Genomic DNA, 23997 nt, shown 5'->3' with positions numbered 1-23997 from the left:
TCAGCCAGAAGCAGCAGCAGCTGCTGCAGTCAGACCAATAATGGATCAGTGAAGTGTGGTGCTGCTGCCAGAATCCTCTTAAAAGCTGCATCCAGCGGGGAGCAAAGTGGATTATCTTAGTGCAAATAGTTTAAAAGCTCAATCCTTCCACCACGGTTGCCAGCTGGATCGATGGGGTTGGTGGATTGGAAGAAAGAACCATCGATCCTGATGGGATCGAATATATGAATGATTCCATTTCAAAGCTTACAGTTTTCACATCTTTTCAATATGAACAATCACTTAGAAAAAGAGTGGTCGAGATAGAATAAGAAAAATCGGCATAGAGATAAGCTTCTGGAGCCACCAGCCAAAGCTTCGCCAGAGCGTGAGTAAAAGCTTCGCTCCTACAGTTCCTTCCTTCGAGGGTGGCATCTTGCAATAAAATTTATACGACGTCTCCTCTTTTTTTTACATATTTCACCCTCGTCCAGTGCCGTGAAGGAATTTTCCCTGGCATCTTGGTCGTCGGCGGCCAGGCCGTCTGTCTCTGGTGGTTGGCAGGATCAGTATTTCATTTTCCAAAGGTTGGGTGGTTTTCACTTCTTCGTGAAAGCTCTTCTTGTTTGTTTTAGCCCAAGTAAGGAGGCAGATCGTATATAGTAGAGGAGAAGGAAAAAAAAACTGTATTAGGACAAGATAAGCTGCCCTCTCATGCTGTAAAACACACAAATTGAATTTAAATCGCTTGTTTGAATTTCCGGGGCGAGCCCACCGCACTAAACTGGAAGGAGGGAAGGGGTTTTATCGATCTCGAGGTATTCGATTAGGATGGCGGTTTCTGGTGGCGACGTTGGTTCCTTTGAAGAATAAATTGAATGTGACCCAACCAACAACGGTTCGTGGTTGGCATAGAAAGTAATTATTAATTGAGATTTTTTTGTTCAACATATCGGTTTAGATTTGCTGTCGGGAACCGTGGTGTAGGGGTAAGCGTGGTTGCCTCTCACCCAGTCGGCTAGGGTTCGATCCCAGACGGTCCCGGTGGCATTTTTCGAGACGAGATTTGTCTGATCACGCCTTCCGTCGGATGGGAAAGTAAATGTTGGCCCGGTTTAACCTAGAGGGCTAGGTAGTTAGCCCAATCCAGGTGTAAGAGTCGTCTACATGGGTCCTACCTCGGTGGAGTTGCTGGTAGGCAGTTGGACTCACAATCCAAAGGTCGTCAGTTCGAATCCCGGGGTGGATGGAAGCTTATGTGTAAAAAGAGGTTTGCATTTTAAAATTCAAACGTTGTTTTCCCTCAACAAGAAAAAGAAGAAATCTCAAAACTTAAACTTACAAGCTAAAGGTTGCTTGATAAAGCCCACGATATGGTGACTGCGCCCAAATTTATGCTCACTCCCCGTACTAAAGTGGGTGGGCCTTATCTTGTTCCTTTTAGCCCTCCTATCGCTCACCAAAGAAAGAGACGCGGAATCCGGGGCTGGATGGTGTTGAGGAGGAAAACAACAATGTACGGCATCACCGACTGGTGATCACTTATGTTGTTTATTGTCCCCCCTCACAATCCGAACACCGAAGGGTGGAACAGTGCCAAGTTGGATCCAATTTTGGCCGCCACCACTTTCGGAGGGGCCGTTCAACCCAGATTGTGCGTCGTCAACACCACTATCTCGAAGCTTGTTGATGCGCCGGAATGTACTATCTTGAAACTTTGGGCAGCTTTGGGAGTGGTGGTCAGTGCAGGCGCCACAAGAAAAGAAAGGGGACGGGAACTTATTTTCGTCGAATCACTATTAAGCAGCGCCCATCATTGTTGATTGCTGCCGTTTGGACAAATGATGTCTTACCCCAACTTCTTGAGGAAATATAGAGGAAGAAAAAAAAACAACAACATGTTTGAGGGAGCCGTCCCCGACATTGATTGACGTCAGGGTAGAGAGCTTCGGGCCAACCAATCTCTCATCCGTTCCGAACGGGATTTTTCCTTTAGGCTCTGTTACTCGGTTTTATGGGCCCTTTTTTTCTTCGCCGGATGGTGGTAGTGGTGGGCGAACGAAGATTTATCGACAATTGTGCCCCGATGACAGGATACAATATAAGCAGTTCTAGACACATAGAGCGGATTCAGTTCGATGAACCTTTTAAGGACCACCTCTGGAATCAATTATCGTTGATTGTGCGCGGAATGGTATCAATTATGTTGGGAATAAATCTTGAGCTGAATGGGAAAGGTTAATCCAGTTCTGATTTGAATTCAATGGGGACAATTAGACACAAAAAAGATTCTTGTTAGCTTCTTTGACTCCAGATTCAGTGAAACTATTATGGTGAATTGACCCCACTGATTGTCAAATTGATATTTCTATTTGGATCCTACTGGAAACGAATGTAGCTTTCATTTGTTCATGATTTGAATTCACTTTCGACTTGACTCCTGGATTCGAACTAAATTTTTCCTTTAGCCAGAATTTCTTTCTTCTTCCTCTTTTCCTGCTCATCGAGGTAGAACTATCGCGCGATGCATCCACGGTAGTTGCTGGTATGGTTACCTCCACAGTTGGCGCACTTGATGCGCGCCTTGGTTTACTCTGCCTTGTCCCCCAGGTCCGCCGTGCACGGCAGTGCACACGCCTCAGAGAGGTGTGGTTCACCGCACTTCACGCAGCGGGCTTAAGGTTGTAGTTCCACGAAGGTTGATTTTTTATAAACGTCAAGGCAAGTTTTTCTTAACAATAAAATGCTTTTATAGAAATAAGAAGGTATGATTCAACCCAACATTATGTTGATTTTATCAATGTTTTGTTGAATCAAATCTCGTTCAAGCTGAATTTGAAAAATATTTTTCTGCGTGTAACCATTTACAAGTACAGGCAGCAAACTCTTTTTCTATTTTATTTTTTTCTACGGTAGCCCAGGATCATAAAAATCCTCTGTAATTATTAATTTGGTAATTAATTTTGCAGAAGAATAATGTTATTACAAAAGCCGATTTGGTCTCACCATCGAAAAGGACCTAATATAAAGAAGTTTATGAAAAAATCATATTTTTGGTTTTATAAGGGCATGTAAAACCTTTGTAAAATCTCTAAAATATTACTTAGGGGGCATCCACAAACCACGTTGACATTAAGATGGGAGCGGTGGTTAGAAACTGCGGACCATTAGAAAAAAAATCTTTCACCTGAAGAATTACTGCTTGCTTGGATGACTATTGCTGTCAAACGCAAACTCAGCAAGTCAAGCTCAGTTGACACTATTTAAAATTAAATTTTAATTTGTTGTCAGCGGTGGAAGATTTTCATCACAGAGAATACTTTCAACGCTCAATAAGCAAGAAATAGTAAAAAAATATTTGTCTTTCTTCTCTCGTGCACGAAATAAGGCTTTTTAGGCCCAGTGAAAATATAATATAACCAAAAAATTATAAACTTCTTGTCACAGTGCAATGAAGTGTTGACTTCTATCCTTCAAGTAAACTTTTCTATTAATTTGACTAAACTAAGAAAATAACTTGACTTGCATTCTTTAAATTTGCTACCACTCACTGGCACCATGTTTATCAACCCCCGTTGCAACCCCTTAATTCCTCTAATCACATCGACTGCCACCCAATTGTTGCATTAATGAAGGTAAAATTATCTTAAACGAAAAATCACATTAGATCCCAGCACCCATTCTTGTCGTGCCATCCCTTAGCTTAACCTAACCCTCAAGACAGCTAATTAGCCGCGGGTTGTGGCGGTGCAACAAAGTTCAAGAGTTCCCGCGTTCAATCCCAGCAAGCCAGCAGCTTCCAGAAATAACTTCTGAGAGCTGCAACTTTTAATATGATTATACCACCTTGCCACGTTGCCAATGCAATGCTGCACACAGTAAAATGTTAAATTGACATCTTTTTCGTGAAACTTTCCTTCATTTTACGTAAACACACCTTTTGAGGTTAAATTTCATTTTGAAATAATAAAAATTTGTGATATTTTCTTAAATCTCATATTTCAATATTTTTTACTGGGTGATTTTGCTACTCCTGGCATAAGGGTTGGTCGCAAGTGGGAACCTAATTGTTTCTGCCGGGGAAAATGCAGTACACAGATCAAAAAAAAAAACGAAACTATTGGCACTACGCCCCCCGGGGCATGGCCTTCCTCTAACGTGGGATTTCTGCTCCAGCGCCTCTGACGAGACAGGAGAAACCGGGACCGACGTTTTACTTCACCATCCGATAGAAGCTCAGTGGATAAGGCGGGAATCGAACCCGCGTCTCATAGCAACATCGGGATCGGCAGCCGAAGCCGCTACCCCTGCGCCACGAGACCCACACACAGATCAAGTCTAGCCTGTAAACAATTGTTTTGTTTACAATAGTAAAATTATTTCATAATTTATTTCAATTCTTTCTGAATGTTTCAGCCGTTTTACTGTTCCAAACATTACTGTTACGATTTAAATTTTGCGAAAACAGACTCCAAGCCATTTCCAAGCATTCATCCACTTCACACAGCCGTCGTAAGCCAAGAGAGTGTGACAATGGCAAGGAGGGAAAATTACTTGGAAATTAAACTTTGATTAGTTTCTTAAGTATTTTCACGAGCCAACTCTGTTGAGGGCTTGATTCGTTTTCATTTATGGAATTAAATTAGGATCGCAAGGCGCACTGATTGTGGTCTGGACCTCGTCATGTAAATGTGATGATTTTCTAGTATAGATTATCTAGGAATTGATAATTGGAGGAAAAAATCAAGTGTGTTGATGCTACATTTTAAATGGATAAGGGAAATTCTCGGCAGTACTCCAAAAAAACTTGAAAGGAGAATGGGCAAATTTGTATGGGAGCTGGTCCAAGGATGTACACGAACGGGACCAACTTTTTTCGAAAGATCTCGCCGAGACATGAAAAAAAGTCTTCCGGACCAACTCTCTAAACCCCGGGGTTCAAAAGTTACATGTTGTTGAAGTTTGAGCATTTTGGGTAAAAATGTACAAAAAATCGTATTTTTGCTAATTCTAAAATCATTTATAAAATCTCCATTTTATTATGGATTTTGCTCATCTTGACTTCATTCGACGCGTATCAGCAATAACTATGAGTTCTAATATGTCTTAGCATGATTGAAACATGATTTCTCTTGTTTTTATCCGTTTGAACCGTTTGTGCAAGAGGCATCCCATAGAAAAAAGTCGAAACTTCAAGGTATTGAAACCGGATCCGACCCAGACTGCTTCATTGAGTATGAAAAGCTTCAGTGCAATGTGTTGTTACAACATTTATTGGGATGGTCTGAGTCATCCGAGAACTCCTTGGAGTTAAGACCGGCGAGTCTACCGCCGTAACAAGCAAGATGTCGGCGGTTTTTGACCACTGATCATACCCGCATGGCTTCAGTGAGTATGGTAGACTACTATGCTGATGTGTTGGAGTGTCCTGGGTTCTCCTAGGACTCCCTGGAGTTAAGATCTGTGGGTCTACTACCGTAACAAGCAAAATGTCGACCGGTTTTGACAACGGAACATACCCGCATAGCTTCAGTGGGTGTGGTAGACTACTTTGCTAATATGTTAGGATGTCCTGGGTCATCCAAGGACTTCCTGGTGTTATGATCTGTGGAGCTACAGCCGTAACAAGCAAGAGGTCGACGGTTTTTGACCCCGGAACATACCCGCATAGCTTCAGTCAGTATGGTAGACTGCTTTGTTAATGTGTTAAGATGTCTTTGGTCATCCTAGGACTCCCTGGAGTTAAGATATTTGGGTCACTGTAACAAGAAACAGGTCGGCGATTTTTAACCGCGCATCATAACCGCAAAGATTCAGTGAGTATGGCAGACTGTATTGCTGTTATGTTGGGATGTTCTGGACCAGTCCAGGGAGTCCTTGTAACAGCCGTAGACCTACAGATCATAACTCCAGGGAGTCCTAGGATGACCAAAGACATCCCAACACATTAACAAAGCAGTCTACCATACCATGTCTTTGGTCATCCTAGGACTCCCTGGAGTTAAGATATTTGGGTCACTGTAACAAGAAACAGGTCGGCGATTTTTAACCGCGCATCATAACCGCAAAGATTCAGTGAGTATGGCAGACTGTATTGCTGTTATGTTGGGATGTTCTGGACCAGTCCAGGGAGTCCTTGTAACAGCCGTAGACCTACAGATCATAACTCCAGGGAGTCCTAGGATGACCAAAGACATCCCAACACATTAACAAAGCAGTCTACCATACTGACTGAAGCTATGCGGGTATGTTCCGGGGTCAAAAACAGTCGACCTCTTGCTTGTTATGGCTGTAGCTCCTCAGATCATAACTCCAGGGAGTCCTTGGATGACCCAGGACATCCTAACACATTAGCAAAGTAGTCTACCACACTCACTGAAGGAATCTATGACATTTTCCCGAAACCCATATTACCGAAGGGACATTTCCCCGAATGCCACTTCCCCGAAAAGACACTTCCCCTAATAGTCATTTCCCCGAATTCCATTTACCCGAATTTCCCATTTCCCCTAATCGTCCACATTCCCGAATGCCATTTTCCCGAATGGGCCACAATCCCGAATGCCATTTACCCGATTAGTCATATCCCTGAATAGTCATTTCCCTGAATAGTCATTTCCCTGAACGCCATTTCCCCGAACGCGGTCAAGCCGAAATGCCCGGTGCCCCGGAGCGCGCGCGCTCCTGGGCACCGGGCATTTCGGCTTGACCGCGTTCGGGGAAATAGCATTTTACAGTCGACTCTCTGCTTGTCAATATCCAAGGGACCGTCGAGGAAGAGAATCATCAGATTACAGAACGATGCAAAATGAAGACTCGATTGAAAATATTTTTTTCTTGATACCCAGCTATGGGAGAGAATCATGGCAACGTCCATCAAACAAAACCAAACTAATGTCAAACACCCTTTAAAGCTTCGTTTCGCCAAGAAAAATGTCTATGCAAGCCATGAAAACTGAAATTATTGACAACCGGAAGAGATTTTTAAAGCAAACAGGGACTGAAGAATTCATCGATAGACCAGAGAGTCGACTGTGTAAGAAAAAAATGATGGCAATTTTTATCACATCAAACTACATATAATATTTCTTGAAAGGTTCGTATTGGCCTTGAATGATCAACTTTCTTTTTGGCTTCACTCAGAACAGACGTAGCATTTTAGGGGGGAAGGGGTGTTGTAAGGTTTGGTACTATTCATTCAAATACAATGAATATTGTTACAGACTATTTTTTATACATTCTCAAAACAAATACCTTTTTCTTATAGACATGATAATAATAATGCAATAGAAATTTTGTTATTTTTTATGATTCAGAAAACAAACCGTGCGATTTTCGTAGTACAGAACCCCGTTCACACTGATCATTTTATTCGCATTGCTGGTTTGGGATTTGGCGAAAAGTATAATCAACAAAAATTTATACCAGCCTTATGTACCTATTTGTTCGATTTGTGCGTTCTTGAACAAAATTCGAAAAAAAAAATTCCTTGCAAATTTCTCAAAAACAACATTTAATCATGCGGTTGAATACAAATGTTAATTGAACAACAAAAAATCTAGTAATTGGGTCCTAAAATTAAGCTTAAATTTGTGATATTATTGTTCACAAGAAAAATAAGCTTTACTAAGTACAATGACCCTTTGTACGACCGCAAAGGATTTAAAAGGGATTTTTAATTCAATTTCTAAAAATACACTTCACGGCCCTTCTTGGCAGAAAAGCTCCTACTTGACAGCTCGATCCAGGGGGGGCATAGTTGATCCATCGGAAAAATGTTGTCTTGTCAAAAACTTTTTTTTGCATAAAAATGAATAAAAAAAAGTTATCAGAAATGGTTTTCAATCGTGTTTTTTACCGTTGTTCATAAAAATTGACAAAGGGCTTTACTACCCAATTTACAACATTTAATCAACAGTGAGATCATCAGCATACCCGAAAAAGCTGTTTGTTCGGTAAAATTGAGAAAGAAAATAACTGTTAGTCATGGAAAAAGGCTTTAGCGAAAATGATGATTAGGGGATATGCAAATTCGAGTAATTTTAAACTTAAATAAACGGCAATTGGCGTAAGTGTCATTTCGGGGAAACGGCATTCGGGGAAATGGCCGATTAGGGGAAATGGCATTCGGGGATATAGCCGATTAGGGGAAATGATATTCGGGGAAATGGCATTCGGGGATGTGGCTGATTAGGGGAAGTGGTATTCGGGGATGTGGCCAATTAGGGGAAATGATTTTCGGGGAAATGGCATTCGGGGAAATGTCATTCGGGGAAATGAGCTAGACCCCACTGAAGCTATGCGGGTATGATCAGTGGTCAAAAACCGCCGACATCTTGTTTGTTACGGCGGTAGACTCACCGGTCTTAACTCCAAGGAGTTCTCGGATGACTCAGACCATCCCAATAAATGTTGTAACAACACATTGCACTGAAGCTTTTCATACTCAATGAAGCAGTTTGGGTCGGATCCGTTTTCAAAACCTTGATGTTTCGACTTGTTTCTATGGAATGCCTCTTGCACAAACGGCTCAATCGGATAAAAACAAGTGAAATCATGTTTCAATCATGCTAAGATATATCAGAATTCATAGTTTTTGCTGATACGCGTCGAATGAAGTCAAGAAAATCGAAATCCATAATGAAACAGAGATTTTATGAATGATTTTAGAAATAGCAAAAATCCGATTTTTTGTATATTTTTACTCAAAATGCTCAAACTTCAACAGCATGTAACTTTTGAACCCCGGGGTTTAGAGAGTTGGTCCAGAAGACTTTTTTTCATGTCTCGGCGAGATCTTTCGAAAAAAGCTGGTCCCGTTCGTGTACATCCTTGGACCACATTCGCCCATTCTCCTTTGTCGGTTTTTGGAAGCTGTGGTCAAATTATTATTTTAAATATTTTCTTCTAGTGTAGAACGACTAATTACATTAATTATCATGTAATTCCAATAACTTCTCAAAGTTCAAGCTGTTCACACCAAAAAGGTTATTCCGACCCAAAATCATCTCCAAATTTGCCTAAACTCCCCCCCAAAATGACCCCATTTGTCATGTTCCTCCGTCTGCCGCCGGCGGCGCTGATCGGCAAGTTCCGATAATCGCCATCGTTTTATTTCAACACCCCGGGCTTTGATGCTGATTTAATTATCTGTCGCAGCCCGCGCGATGGCGTTGTTCATCCCTAATTTAAACAAATCGCTGTGTAAGCAACAATAAATTAACCTTCTTCGTCGCTGTTTGCATCGACGCACTTATTATTTTTTTGTGCGAGGAAAACGTTCTTCCGCTCCAAGGCTACCGGAAATGGCGCGCAAGAGGGTGGATCCTGCCGCAAAGATAATCAAATTTTATGATAATTGCGAAATGCGTTCACTTTTTGCCGGCTGGTTCTAATGTTTGCTGAACGGCGAAAAATTAATCCGGAGGCAGAACCAAAAAGATTGGGGTCTGGGGCTTTATTTCGACGGTTTCCGCGGTTTTTCGTTTCGCGGATCATCACCCCCAGAGGTGATAACTTCCGTCAGCGGTGCGAGGTCTTGCTGGAGTAATCGAATTTAAGCGTCTTAAAGAAAGACGAGCTTGGCCTTGACCTATTTAATTTAGTACCGAAATTAGAATATTTTCCTGCGTTTTGAACATCCCTACCTCTCAAGCGAATGATTAGAAACACAGTTTTATTGACCATTTGCCAAACAAGGACTTGAGTTGTGCTGCCGCACATAATAATCCCAGTGGCATTTGGGTTCGTGTTGAAAAGAAAGCAGTAAGAAAATTTCTAATTATTTGATTATTTTGTTCAGGGTGCGATCGACCGTGCCAAGGGACCGATTCGTAGGCTCTTAATTTCGGTTAGAAAATTAGATTTACGCAATGCCTTGGGGTGGCCTACAAAAATGGGAGCAAAGGCATTGCGAATTTTCAGGACTTAACTTAAGCACCTCAGTGCCGAAGGGATACATCGTTAACAATGCAGCGAAAGTAGAAAATTTTAAGATTGCGAAACAGTAAGGGTTACTTCGAAGGTTTTTTTGTAACATTTTCTTGTTGTTATTAAATTCGTTCTCCTCTTTACCTGTAAACTCTAACACCCTTTGAATTAGGCCAGTTCTTTACGTTTATGCTATTCGACTACTCATTTAGTTTTGTAATCTGGATGAAGCTTTGTTTATTTTAGAGCAGATTTAAAAAAATGTGCAAAAAAAATATTTATTTATTTCAAATGATTCGAACACTAAACATTCATTCTTAACATTAAAAAATGGATCAAAAGTATCCAAGATATCAACAATTTTGTGCCAAACGGAAAGGTTCAAATTAAAAGTTTTTCGTAATTTTTATTCGATACCGAGACTCGAACCCGAGACCTTCGGCATATTGAACTGCGCCTTTGCCGGAACGCTTCGATGATAAAGTGGTGGTCATTTTTCATATAAGCCACTCAATGGGATGCACTGAACGAATGAACACGATTTGTTGTTATTGTTACACAAGAGGTTTTTACTCTCCTCAAATAATACTTTCCTCATGTTTCTTTTCGGAAGGTCTATCCGCATGGACTTTAACTTTGAGTGGAGAGAACTTTCACAGTTTTTCGGCATACTATTTCAGAGATAAACGAGGATGAACCCCATCAAAAAAATGAAAAAAGAATTTTTTTTTCTGAAAATATTAACCCGAGAACAGCTTAACTTTAAAAATGGTGCATTTTATCAAAAAATCGCAAAAATACTTTTTGAATTGGGTGAATTTTTGATACTTTCCAATAATCACAATTTTTTCAACAATTCAAAACTTTTTGGAAAAATACGTCTGTTTTGCACTATAACTCGAAAGTTTAGCACTTTGTGTCTACTAAAATTTACTAAGTAATGATTAATGTTTGTGCAAAGAATATTGGAAAATGATTCAAAACCTCGTCGACATTAACCAATTCATACTCGAATTTTGAATGTAAAAATTAAAAAAGCAACACCCAGAACTGGACATCGGCATACGAGAGAATAAAGATTCGGTAGTAAAATGGTACTGTGTGCGGTCTGAGAGGATAAATCCAGAAATTACCGAGAGTACTTTACTCATGGGTTCATCTTCAAAAAAAGTTCATCCATAAAAAAAAGTACCGGTACCAAGACTCGAACCCAAGACCTTTGGTATATTGAACCGTGCCTTTGCCGTATGGACCACCAAGGTTTGGTGACTAAGTGGCGGTCATGTGTCCACTTAATAGGATGAACTGTTCCAATGAACGAATGAACACGCGAGAGGACTATACTCTCGCAATATAGCACTTTCCTCACGGTTCTTTGTGAGTACTTTCCCCTCGTTCTTTAACTTTGGGTGAAGATAAAACGAAAACCAAATTTTCAGCCTTTATTCGAATAAGCCACACCTGCAGAATTGGAAACGTGATGTTTCATAAAAACAAATCAAAATTTTAAAACCATTACACCCCAGTAACTTGAGCCGCATCCGTAAACTGCAAATCGAAACCACAAATTGGTGGTGTTGCACATGATTTTCTCACCAACTGGTTTCGGATTTTCCAAAGACAATCCGGCCAGCCAAACAGTCATCCAGCATACGGTTGTGCAAAAGAAGAGTAGAAATACCAATAAGCCACTCGTCTTATGCGGGATCTGCTGGAATGTCGGTGGAACTTTGCCAAACGAACTTACGGTGAATATAGTTGAAGGATGATTCCGCTGAGTGGTTGAAATTCAATAACATCGCATACACACAACAAGCATCTTTTTTTGGGGAGGCCTGCATGAGCCCTCTATCATCATGATATCCCGTTTCCGCTTCAGCTGGTCAGCGTTGCCATTATGCTTGCTTGGCACAAGTAATTTTGTATTATTCAGAGTACTCTGTTGGATTTCCTTTCTACTAAGGGCATCTTTTGGGAAAGCGACTGACAGTTGCGTAGTTCGACTTAATTCCGCTAATTTAGCTTGTGGCGCCACTGCTTTGACTCATGCAGATGAATCTAGTTTAGGTATCAGAGTCAATCTAGAGCCATAAAATGACACCTTAACGAAAAAAATGCGGTAAGATACCTCAACGGCAACGACATGTGATCCTCCCGAACCTCCTCCTCCTTCTGCGTGCCAATCTGCTGAGGTTTCGGGGTCCGGCCAGAAATCAGAGACAATCTGTGCCGCTCGGTTTTTTGGCTCTTCTGGTGGTCGTCGTGGCATCGTACAGAACGGGAAGCTTTGGGAGCTTTAATGGCGGTTTCTGAGGGGAGGGAGTGTTTCCGGCGGGGGCGTTCAGGAAAAACCCCGAGCTTCCAACGATGAGCTGTAGTAGTACTACTAGCTGGGCTTTGGTTGCATTTTACGCTCGAGATCATCAAATTTGGTTAGGCAAACAATGACAACGACGACGAAGCCAACAGCGAGCGAGCGAGCTCTTCGAGGGTTGATGAAGTCATTTTTTTTGTGTCGTCTTGTACTTTTTTATTCGTGGCAGGACGATGTTCTTCTTTGGGCAAGCTAACTAGAAGTGGTCATTTAAGCCAAAGACTAAGAACTGTGGGGGAGGAGGGGGTATGTTTTGTTCGTGTTTAGTTCATGTTTAGTTTAGCTGGTTTCATATCTTCGTGAAAGGCAAATAGACAACGACACGCGCGACGTTCGGTAAGCCTTCGCTGATGGACCCCGGTCCTGTCCGGGGTTGTCGAAGGATATGAACCGTAACTGTTGTTTGCAAAGTGCAGGATTAGAGGGATCAGATAGCACCGAGGAATGTCATTAGGCGGGTCGTTTGGGTTTGATGGCGTGTAGTTAGAAGGGGTTTCTTGATCAGTCTTTCTTGGGAACATGTTCAATTGGGTTGCTTTGGTTGATAACAAGAAAGTTTTGAAAGAAACACACAAATAGATTTGCTTGAAAAAACACTATATTTGTTACCCATGATTTGTTATTACAATGGAAAACTTCAAAACGTTGCCTTGTTATCTTGTCGCACATCGCTAAACGCACGAGAAAAACGCGTTTTAATTTTTAACCATGAATAAACATAAAAATAGACGACGCAGTTTAACATTCCAACGCCCAAGGCTCCAAAAAAGTTGGAACGGTAACTTCAACTCGCTAGTTCTCGGGCATAACTCACCCAATCAAGATGATTCTTTTTTCCAGTGATTTGTTAGGATGTCTAGATGATCCTAGAACTTTGCAGAACTCAATTTGATCAAATCTGTAATTTTTGCGATCAAAAACATCGTTCCAACTTTTTTTTTCGCGTGTAAAAAAAAAATCGCCAAAAATTCCGCGGAGGCAGTCTTTTTGAAAAAGTTGGAACGATGTTTTCGGTCGCAGAAATAACAGATTTGTTCAAATCAAGTTCTGCAAAATTTTAGGATCATCTAGACATTCTTACAAATCCCTGGAAACAAGAATCGTCCCGATTGGTTGAGTTATGCCCGAGAACCAGCGAGTTGAAGTTACCGTTCCAACTTTTTTGGGAGGCTTGGGCGTCCGTGTAAGTTGGACATGCGTTGGGCGTTCCAGTGTTAAACAATAACAAACATGTTTTGTATGGTTGACCATTCTGTTTATTGTCCTGAAGTTTGAATTTGGTCGCCGGTGTCCCGAGTTATAAATACAAATGTTTACGATAGTCGGGCTCGTACGTGTGTCAAACGCGTTTTGACCTTAAATCTCTTAGGCCAGTTGTCGCTCTTACAGCCATTTTCAGGTGTGTCAACATAGCACGACAAAATTGAAACTTCTCTAATATTAAGAGTGACAAGAATGCACGGAGTTTTTTTTTATTTTTGTTGAATATCTCAGGATTTAAATCGAATTTTGGGGATCTGGGAAGGTCAAAACGTGAGGCATAGAGAGCTGCACAAAATGGCGTTCTTAACTCAATTTGGCCCAAATGCACGTGCGACAAGACAACTCGACAATGGTATAAGACAATTCGAAAATGATAATGTTGCAAAATTGTTTTTAGCACTCATCTTATTTATCCAACTCGGTAAAGCATGTTGGTGAATGTATGACACATGCTGGAATAACCTTCTTTTTACAACTTGTTGCATTAAGTACTAGAGCAACTCTCTACGAAATCGGCCGATTTTTATTTTTTGTATTTTTTTATTTGACTCAAACTTTGTGGGGCCTTCCCTATGACCAAATATGCTATTTTGTGTCATTGGTTCACCCATACAAGTCTCCATACAATTTTGGCAGTTGTCCATACAAAAATGGTATGTATTTATTCAAACAGCTGTAACTTTTGAGTGAATTTTCTGATCAATTTGGTGTCTTCGGCAAAGTTGTAGGTAATGTTGAGGACTTTTGAGAAAAAAATAGGTACACGGAAAAAAAATTTTTTTATCAACTTTTTTTTCAATAAAACTCAATTTCCCAAAATACTTATTTTTTGATTTTCGAGATTTTTTGATATGTTTTAGGGGACAAAAATCCGCAACTTTTGAGCCATAGAGAAACATGGTCAAAAAATCTGCCGCCGAGTTATGATTTTTTGAAAAAAATAGTGATTTTTGGAAAAAATTGAAGTTTCATGCAAAAACAAGTTTGACATTACTTTTTAATGCAAAATTGAATTTGCAATAATCGAAAAGTACTTTACAGATTTTTTGATAAAGGGCTCCGTTTTCAAGATATAGCCACCGAAAGTTTGATTTTAGCGAAATATTTGCAGTTTTTCAATTTTTAAAAATAGTGACCATGAGTGACCATTTCTAAAAAGTTCAGAAAATTTGCTATAAAATTGTCTAAGAGACATTGAAGATTGGACCTCGGGTTGCTGAGATAGAGCCGCTTTAAGAAAAAGAAACACGAAAATTGAAGTTTTCTAAATCTCACCAAAACAACCCACCTTTTTCTGATGACGATATCTCAGCAATTAATGGTCCGATTTTCAATGTTAATACAGTGGACTCTCTCGTTGTCGATATTGAAGGGACCGTCGAGAGCGGGAGTTATCAAATTATAGAACGGAAAATCAAAGCAATCTATTTGAAGGGACTGAAAAATTTATTGACAGCTGGAGCAATATTGATATCGAGAAGATCGACAGCCAGAGAGTCCACTGTATATGAAACATTCGTGAAATTTTCCGATCTTTTCGAAAAAAATATTTTGAAATTTTTTAAATCAAGACTAACAATTTAAAAGGGCCAAATATTGAATATTACGCCCTGTAAAGTACTTTTCGATTGCAAATTCAATTTTGCATTAAAAAGTAATGTCAAACTTGTTTTTGCATAAAACTTCGATTTTTTCCAAAAATCACTATTTTCACTCGGCGGCAGATTTTTTGACCATGTTTTTCTATGGCTCAAAAGTTTCGAATTTTTATCCCCTAAAACATATCAAAAAATCTCGAAAATCAAAAAATACGTATTTTGAAAATTGAGTTTTAGTGTTAAAAAAGTTGAGAAAAAAAATCTGCAATTTTTTTTTTCCGTGTACCTATTTTTTTCTCAAAAGTCCTCAACAATACCTACAACTTTGCCGAAGACACCAAATTGATCAGAAAATTCACTGAAAAGTTACAGCTGTTTGAATATTTACATACCATTTTTGTATGGACAGCTGCCAAAATTGTATGGAGACTTGTATGGGTGAACCAATGACACAAAATAGCATATTTGGTCATAGGGAAGGCCCCCACAAAGTTTGAGCCAAATAAAAAAATACAAATAAAATCCATTTCCGGTTTTGGTAGAGAATTGCTCACTATGTTTGAAGCATTTTAGTGAGATCTTCCATATTTTAAGCTGTATTTTTAATCGACACAACATGAACAGAAATTAGTTGAAACAATTAAATCCTTTGATTTAAGCTACTTCTTTTCAACGAAAAATAAAAATAAAGAAGTACTACCAGGCCCGGCAACATCAAGTTCATTTTCCCCGAATAGCGAAATCTTTCTTCGCCCAAATAAAGAAGCATAAAAATGAATGAAAAAAGGCGGCACAGACACACAATGAATTCCGCAGCAGCCACTAAGCCCGTCACGATGGCACACACCCACATCCACACCCACACAAACGTGAAACAAAAGCCGTTCTTTTCATTACGACAATGTGTTTGCCTTTTTTATTCGTCCCTCATCTCGGTTTGCTACACTGTCTTACTTTTCCTCCACACAACACTGACGCTCTGTTGTGGAATTTTCCAAGCCAAGTTTCCACAAAAGAGAGAGAGAGAATGTTGTATGGGTGACGATCTTAAGCTCACGTGGATTAGAGAGCGAAGGACACATCTTAGGGCTGGATGGAAGAGTAAATTCACGGTTTCCAATTTGCCGGCAAAAAAAGCAAAAGAAGAGTCGGTGGTTGTAAACTAAGTCAAGCTAAAAAGTGCTGAGCTGCCACAACCGTGCACAACAGTCGGTTATTGGATAAAGTTGGCAAGTGAAGGTTAACTTGTTGACGTTAATTAACGGCGCAGTGTACTGTGAGCATGGCGATGGGTTGAGAAAAAGAAGAATGATAAAACAAGGGATAATCCTTGTTTAATTAAAAATAGAGGCCAGTGTGGTTTTTCGATCAAGGTTAAAAAAGGAAGTATTTTAAAGCTCAGAAGTAAAACAAATTTAAAATTGTGGGAGGTTAGAATAGGTCACAATTGGATTATTTTTTCATTATGATTTAAGATAACATAAAACACAATTTATTTATGAATATAAAGCTACCAAAAATTTTAGCGAATTCACATATTTCTAATATCAAAAAATCTGAACTTATCGGAAAATGTCTCCCCATCATGAATATTTTGCCCTTAGCTTTGCGTTACATTGTTACTATTGAAATGCTTCCAAAAATTTGTGAACATAAAATGAGCGCCCAAATCCTTCGGAAAATTGATAAACTCTGCGCACTAATCTCCCGCGCGAAGGATTTTGGGCTTCGACATCGTTTGTCTGCATATTTAGTTCATGCTAGTTGCTCGTTGCTTAGTTCGTTTGCTTGCTTGCCCCGCTCTAGACAGCAACCACACACAGCTTTGTTGTAGAACTCCCTCCCTCCGATTTGGGCACTCCGGGGTATGATGGACCATTTGAAGAAGTTTGGTTATTTTATGATTTTGAGGGTTATTTATTTCACACAAGATAAACTGATAATTTCAGAAGATACGAAAACCATTTGGAATGACTGTATCTTCTGAAGAGGTGACATCACTTCAAATGGTCCATTTCACCTCAAATTTCCAGCAAAAAAAAATGGTGTCGTACACAGACTTTCCCTTCTATAGCTTCCACAACATCTTAAGTTATCGTTCAATGCCAACCGCCTGGTTCGTTGATAAATGGTTCTAATAAACGACGTTTTCTCTCTCTCTTTCTTTTTCTCACCCTCTAATCCGGCAGCTCCGAAAGCCCGTCTCCACACTGTCGATTCCCGGATCGATGAAAACACCGTGCGCCGGAAACCGGGAATCAGTATCGGCTGCATGCACAGAAGAAGCCGGTATCGCGCTTGTGGGCGTACACTCAGAGTATCCCAGGTAATTATCCTTGCCCTTCCCCACTAAAACACTAAGCTCGGTCCGTGTGTGTGTTTCTGTGTTCCTCTCTCTATCTATGTGTGTGCCACCTAACCTCAAAAAAGCAACAAAAAAACTAAACTAAACAAGTGTCCTTCCAAAAGTGTTGTGCATCCTTCCCAGCAAAGAAAAACAAAAGTGTCGTGAAACCCCGATCAGAACTGAACTAACTTTGTGTTGTCGTTATCGTTGTGAACCCCGAGCAAAAACCAACCAACCAAGCAAAAAAAAGCCCTCACAAACTCCCGCTCCTTCTCCCGGCTATTGTTCTTCCCGTTCTTCTTCTTGTTCTTCCCACCCATCCCCCGGCGCAATACCAACATTAATGAATGTTATCACAAAGGTACATGGAGGAGCGAGGCCTGGGTGGCGGCGTCTGTAAAGGTCCCGGCACGATCCAGGGTGGCCCCGGCACGAAGCAAAAACCGAATGTCGGCTACCGGCTCGGGCGACGGAAAGCGCTGTTCGAGAAGCGGAAGCGCATCAGTGATTACGCCCTCGTCATGGGCATGTTCGGCATTATTGTGATGGTGATAGAGAACGAGCTGAGTAGCGCCGGTGTATATACTAAGGTGAGTCTAAAACAACAGTGAGAGAGCAGTTTTATTAATTATATGAGCGTTAACGAGTTTACAGCTCGACAATGATACCCTGTCTCAAGGTTCGTTGTCGAGTTGAAGAGAATCGCTCAGTACAATATATATTTAAGCCATCCGAAATAACCTGAGCCAACCAACGAACTTGCTCAAAGTATGCTTAATACAACTCCCAAAAATTAGGCTGGTGCTGATCAGTAGACCGAGCCACGTAGCCCAGTGGTAACGCTTCCGCATCGTAAGCGGTAGATCGGGGTTCAAATCCCGGCTCGGACCAACACAATTGGTGATCTTTTCCCTTCTGGAATCGATTGCTTAGTAAAGGGAAGGTAGTGTATCGTCACAAACTGGACCTTATCACGACACCTCAGGGAGGCGACCTATGGAATGTTAACATTAACCTTAACATGTTAACATTAAGTCGAGAATGAAACTGCCACTGAATCCGCTTTGTAAATGCCGGCCCCGATACTCTTCAAGGGTGTTCCCCTCAGGAACTGGGAAAGATTTACTTTTTTTTACTTTACTTCAGTGTTGGTATTATCGCGCTCTCGCGAGAAAATTTTCTCTCCCTCGAGTTCTCGCCGCGAGTCTCGAGCTGCCGAGAGAAACTCACCGATTGCCCGTGCTCTCCTCCGCTCGCGAACGGGCTTTCTCGCGAGCCAGAATTGCCCGTTCGCGAGAAGTTGAACGTTTTAGAAACGAACAAAAAACAACACAGCGATTGAAGTTACACCTCTATACCATCGCCTGGTTCGTATTCATAAGCCTGATAGACAAATTGCTAGCTTGGGGCAAACGGCTAGCACGAGGCGCTCGCGAGCGCTCGCGGCGAGAGCGAGAACGCGAACGAAAATGCGAGCGCGAGCGAGAAGAGAAAAGTACTACAAGTTCTCTCCCTCGTTCGCGAGCGAGAAATGCTTTCCTTCTTCTCGCTCGAATTCCAACAATGCTTTACTTGATCAGTAATCATGAAATTTCGACGTTCCGAAAAAAACGCGTTTTAAAGTTTTTTCTTCGAATAAATAAAAAGTAGAACACGCAATGCAAACAATAACGAACACGTTTTCTGTGGATAACCATTCTGTAAAATTTCCCAAAGTTTGGCGGAATTTACTAGCCGTGCATGCATTTGTGACAAAACGGCCTCGAATTAAATACCCTTTGGCAAGTTGTCGCACTTGCGGTCTGGGTAAGACAGCATGCTGAATCGGAACAACATTTAATTGAAGAGTGACAACAGTGCACGGGGTTTTTTACAGTTTTTGAAGAATATCTAAGGAATGAATCGTATTTTCGGGGTCTGTGAAGATAAAAAAGTGACAATTCATCGATGCCATGCTTTCTTGTCGTACGTGCAATTTGGGCCAAATTGAGTTTAGAACGCCATTTTGTGCAGCTCTCAATGCCTCTCCTTTTAACCTTCACAGATCACCTAAAATCGATTTCAATTCTGAGATATTCAATGAAAACCGAAAAAAAAACTCTGTGCATTTTTGTCACGTTTCATATCGACTTCGTCGTTCTATCTTGTCGCACCCACCATTTCAACGTTCCGAGAAAAACGTGTTTTAATGTATGACCTTGAATAAACAAAAACGAAAGCACGCAATGTAAGCAATAACAAACACGTTTTGTTTGATTGACCATTATTCGACAAGTTAGATCGACGGCGACAATATGAAAGAAGTTTCAATCTAATCTAATTGATGTAAGTGCGACAAAGGGCAAAGATATTTCCGGTCAGAAGGTGTTGACACAAGTACGAGTTGAGTACGAGCTCGACTGCCGTAAACATTTGTAATCATAACTTGGTACTCTGGCAACTGTGAACAGATCATTTTGTGTCACTTGTCATCCATGCAGAATCTTGTTCCGACTCGATATCATCGTGGTTGTGTCATCTCGTTGCACGTGCATTTTCGGCTTATTGCCTATCTACAATCAGAAATTTGTACTTCTACAGTAGAAAAGTAAGCAAATTGGTGGCTTAGAAAATTTCTAAATTTACGGTATGTTGAAGTATCGATATCAAAGGTAAACAAACAACTGCATAGCAAGTTTTCTAAGTTGATTGTAAATAACTGCCGTAAGCTACGTATTTTGTCTAAACAACGTACCAATTCTGAAGCTATGAACAAGATTGTCCGTTCGGCGTGGACGCAAACGCAAAATTTTGCGCCTGTCATAATGGCTTGCCTGTCATCGACCATTGCCGAAATCTAGCGTGACAAAATTGATAGCGATGTCTTTAGAAAAGTTGTAGGGAATAGTTCTATCTCAAAACGGGATGTTTCTAGAGCCATTTCTGTAATTTAGGTTGAGGTCTTTATGATTTTTTTTTCCATATGAAAAAATGAGGTTTTTGAATTTATCAACTCAGGCTTAAGTCGTAGCGAGTTGGTGTCTTCTAGACATTTGAGCTTATCAAAACATACATTTATCTTTCAAGAGAGCGAAAATCGGACCTTTTAAACGAAAGTTATAGCCAAAATACGACGAAAAAGACGCCATTTTGAAATGTGAATAACTCAAAAAGGTGGTGGAGTTTGACATCGCTCTTAAAAGCATCTGAAAGTACACATTCTAGAGTACATTTGCTGAAAATATCTCGGAAGTCTTTTTTGTGTAACTCATTTAATCTTGATTTGAAAATGAGCATTTTAAAATCGTTTTTTGCCCATAACTTTTGATAGAATTGACCAAACTTCGTTTTTCAAGGACAATATGTTCATTTTGACAAGCTTACAATTGTCAAGAAAGGCCCAAAAATGTACAAAATGATCTAGTGGTTGTAAAAGAAGAAACAAGTTTGTACTTTACTTCTCTTGTTTTATGTTATTCTTGTTTCATTTGTAGTATTTTAATTTTCATTTATCTTGTTTAGTTTGTTTGTTTTTGGTGGTATTTGGCCTATACTACCACCTTTTATCATTACATTTTGCCTATCTAATTTTGTTATGTTTTTAGAGTCACTTTTCATTTTTTTCTTGTTATTCACATTTTCTGCTATAGAATGGCACCATTATCATTTAAATTGTAAAACAGTGCGTAGAGACATAGTCTGGGACACTAGAAAAATTACTGCATACTTCTTTTTACTTAAAATATAGGAAATTTTAGTAAAAAACGCAGCGAAAATTGACCCCTGAAAGAATGACATTTTTTAAACATTGGCATCAAACAAGTAAAACTTCCAACCCATAAATTTACTAAAATTTTAAGATTTCTTCTTTCCAATGATTTTTAAAGATCAAAAATTGGTTGAAATATTAATTTTTGTTGGGTTGTAGAGGGTTAAGTATCTAACTATTCTAAGGGATTGTAGATAGGGTAGAGTAGTCATCAATGAGACACGGGGAACAATGATAAAATGGCTCTCACAAGTCGTAGTTTCAACCAATTAGGCTCATATTTGGGGGAAAGGTGTGTCTACTGGATACACGTCTGCCATATAAGTGGCTTTGGTTATGGACGCTCCCTTGAAAAGTAATTCATAAATGTTTGATTCTGGGGTGTAAAAGTAAATCATGGACAAAAAATACTTTTTCGCTCGTAGGCTGCCATTTACACCAAAACTAATATTTCTTCATATGTCTTTCGACGTTCCATAGGGATTAAGTTGGGCTACAATGTCCTTTCATTAGATTTGGCCAAAATTTAGAATACATCCAGAATCCAGGACTGTCTCATTGTTCCCCACTCTTTTCAGCCCATGGGTAACAATGAGACACTTTGATTTTTCTTCAATAAACTTTTCAAAATCAATGGAAATCTTTCGAAACATGAATTAAAAGTGATTTTTGGCATATTTATAGAGTTTAAACTTATTAAAATTATTATTATTATTAAAAATTTCATGTTGGCAAAATTACTCTAAAATGTTCAAGGCAAGTCACCTGCAATAGAATAATACAAAAACATGATGTTTTGCTAGAAAAATGTTGATTTTCGTAGAGTGTCTCATTGTTCCCCAGCTGTCTCATTGTTCCTGCCAAGTGCGTCTACAATGGCTGTAGATGTCGGATCGATCTCATATTTTGGTCAATGATAGAACACATTAAAAGAAAGATAATGCAACTAAAAGCTCATTAAGACATGCTGATGAAAAAATTAGAAAAATCGTTGAAAGTTGAAAACCAAAAGTGTCTCATTGATGACTACTCTACCCTAAGCCATTAGTTGAATTGAAGAAATCATTTTGTGCAACGTTGAAGCATTTCTCGCATTTTTTTTCGAAACGTCTTTTAAAATGTTTCAGACACATTCTGCCATGACATCACAACGTTTTGACGATTCTGAATTAATTTTATTAATTCCTGAAAAATGTCAACTAATATTTGTTTCTTCTTTCAAAATCACTCGATTTCGTTGTAGAGTTTTGAGCCCCTGTAGACCAAGGGTGTTTTTTGTGGCCCGCGGGCCCATTTCAAATGATCATGTAAAATGGCCCTTTGACCAATCTGTACAGTAATTTGTAATTTTTAAAAATTAAGGTTTAGTTCAAGTGTGGTTTGATTGAGCGTTTTAGTAGAATACTAATTTGACTAAAGTGAAAAAAATTGTAAAGATATCAAAAATATAGGCATTCCATTCAAACATTAATTGAAAAATTAGAACGCAACATTTTTAAAGGACTGCCTCAAACTTATGTTGCTGCTATAAACCACCTATGGATTTGAAGTTAAGAAATTTGGTGACAAATCTGAGTGCATAACATCTGATTCAGACAGACAAAAAATATTGAATTTTTTATTTAAATTGGAGGAAGAATTGCTGAAGATCTTTTGCAACGAATAATTATTATTTGTCAAAGTTTATTTTACCATTTTTAAAATATAATAAGAATCGTTGAAAATACAAGTGAATTTAAATAATTAATTTGTTTTCCAATTTCATTATCTTTGTGAAAATGTGATTGTTTTCAGCCACAAAATGTTCAACCACCTCTCGACCTTGACCAGGCCATAATATTTAAAATTCTTACAAAAATACTGTATTTCTTGATTCAATGTTTGGCATAAACATTGCAATAAAAAGCTTACGAATAATATGTTTTGCTTTTTGCCTTCCTCATCTTACTGAAGAAAGGCTATAGAATCACTCGAAAAATGAACTTCTTAATTCGACCTCGTAGACCTACCTTCACGTATACCTATCGACTCAGAATCAAATTCTGAGCAAATGTCTGTGCGTGTGTATGTCTGTAAGTCCGTGCACCGAAAAATATGCACTCGATTATCTCCGGACTGGCTGAACCGATTTGGACCGTTCCGGTCTCATTCGATCCGTCTTGGGGTCCCACAAGACCCTAGTTAATGTTATAAAGTTCTGATAAGTACTTCAAAAGTTATGCTAAAAAAACGATTCTGGCTAAAGTTTGAAAGATTGTAAAAAGGGTGGTTTTTGTAAGCAAACCCGTCTGATCATACATTTTTAGGTATTTGAAAGACCTTTCTAGTGAGCCCAGAACATTGAAGATCTGATAACCCTATCGAAAGTTATGAGTACTTTAGTGTCATTTGTACACATTTCAGAGGCCGGATATCAAATATGTTGATGAAAAAGTTGTCCGGATCTATCATGTGACCTATCGTTGGAAAGGTAATCAAAAGACCTTTCCAACAAGCCCAAAAGATTGAAGATCTGATAACCCTATCAAAAGTAGTGAGCACCTAAGTGTCATTTGTATACATTTCAGAGGCCGGATCTCAAATATTTTGATGAAAAAGTTGTCCGGATCTATTCGGAGATCTGGCTCCCGGGATTTTGTTGATTCGAAACTCCCGGAAAAAATGAACAGATATATTTTTTTACTGCCTTAAGGCTTACAAAACTTTAAGGTAATATAACTATTGAAATTGAACAATTTTCATGAAACAGTCTCGTAGG

General features: G+C 39.5%; 1 protein-coding gene across 10 annotated transcripts in view; it reads left to right on the top strand.

Moving 5' to 3' along the window:
- The window catches only part of LOC120416662 (small conductance calcium-activated potassium channel protein), a 441654-nt gene that overhangs the window by 306835 nt on the left and 110822 nt on the right, over positions 1 to 23997 (top strand). For all 10 annotated transcript variants that reach the window (XR_008212046.1, XR_008212047.1, XM_052707820.1 and 7 more), the window contains 2 exons: positions 17334 to 17470; positions 17853 to 18081. Coding sequence is in view for 8 of the 10 variants with exons in the window: in XM_052707820.1 (XP_052563780.1) it covers positions 17334 to 17470; positions 17853 to 18081 (366 nt within the window). In the remaining 2 variants the exon portion in view is untranslated. The remainder of the gene's footprint in view (positions 1 to 17333; positions 17471 to 17852; positions 18082 to 23997) is intronic.

The sequence above is a fragment of the Culex pipiens genome, chromosome 2 (genome assembly GCF_016801865.2).
Source record: "Culex pipiens pallens isolate TS chromosome 2, TS_CPP_V2, whole genome shotgun sequence".
NCBI classification, from domain to species: Eukaryota; Metazoa; Arthropoda; class Insecta; order Diptera; family Culicidae; genus Culex; species Culex pipiens.
Note: the sequence above shows the minus strand (reverse complement) of the source record. Positions and strands in the feature narration are given on the sequence as shown.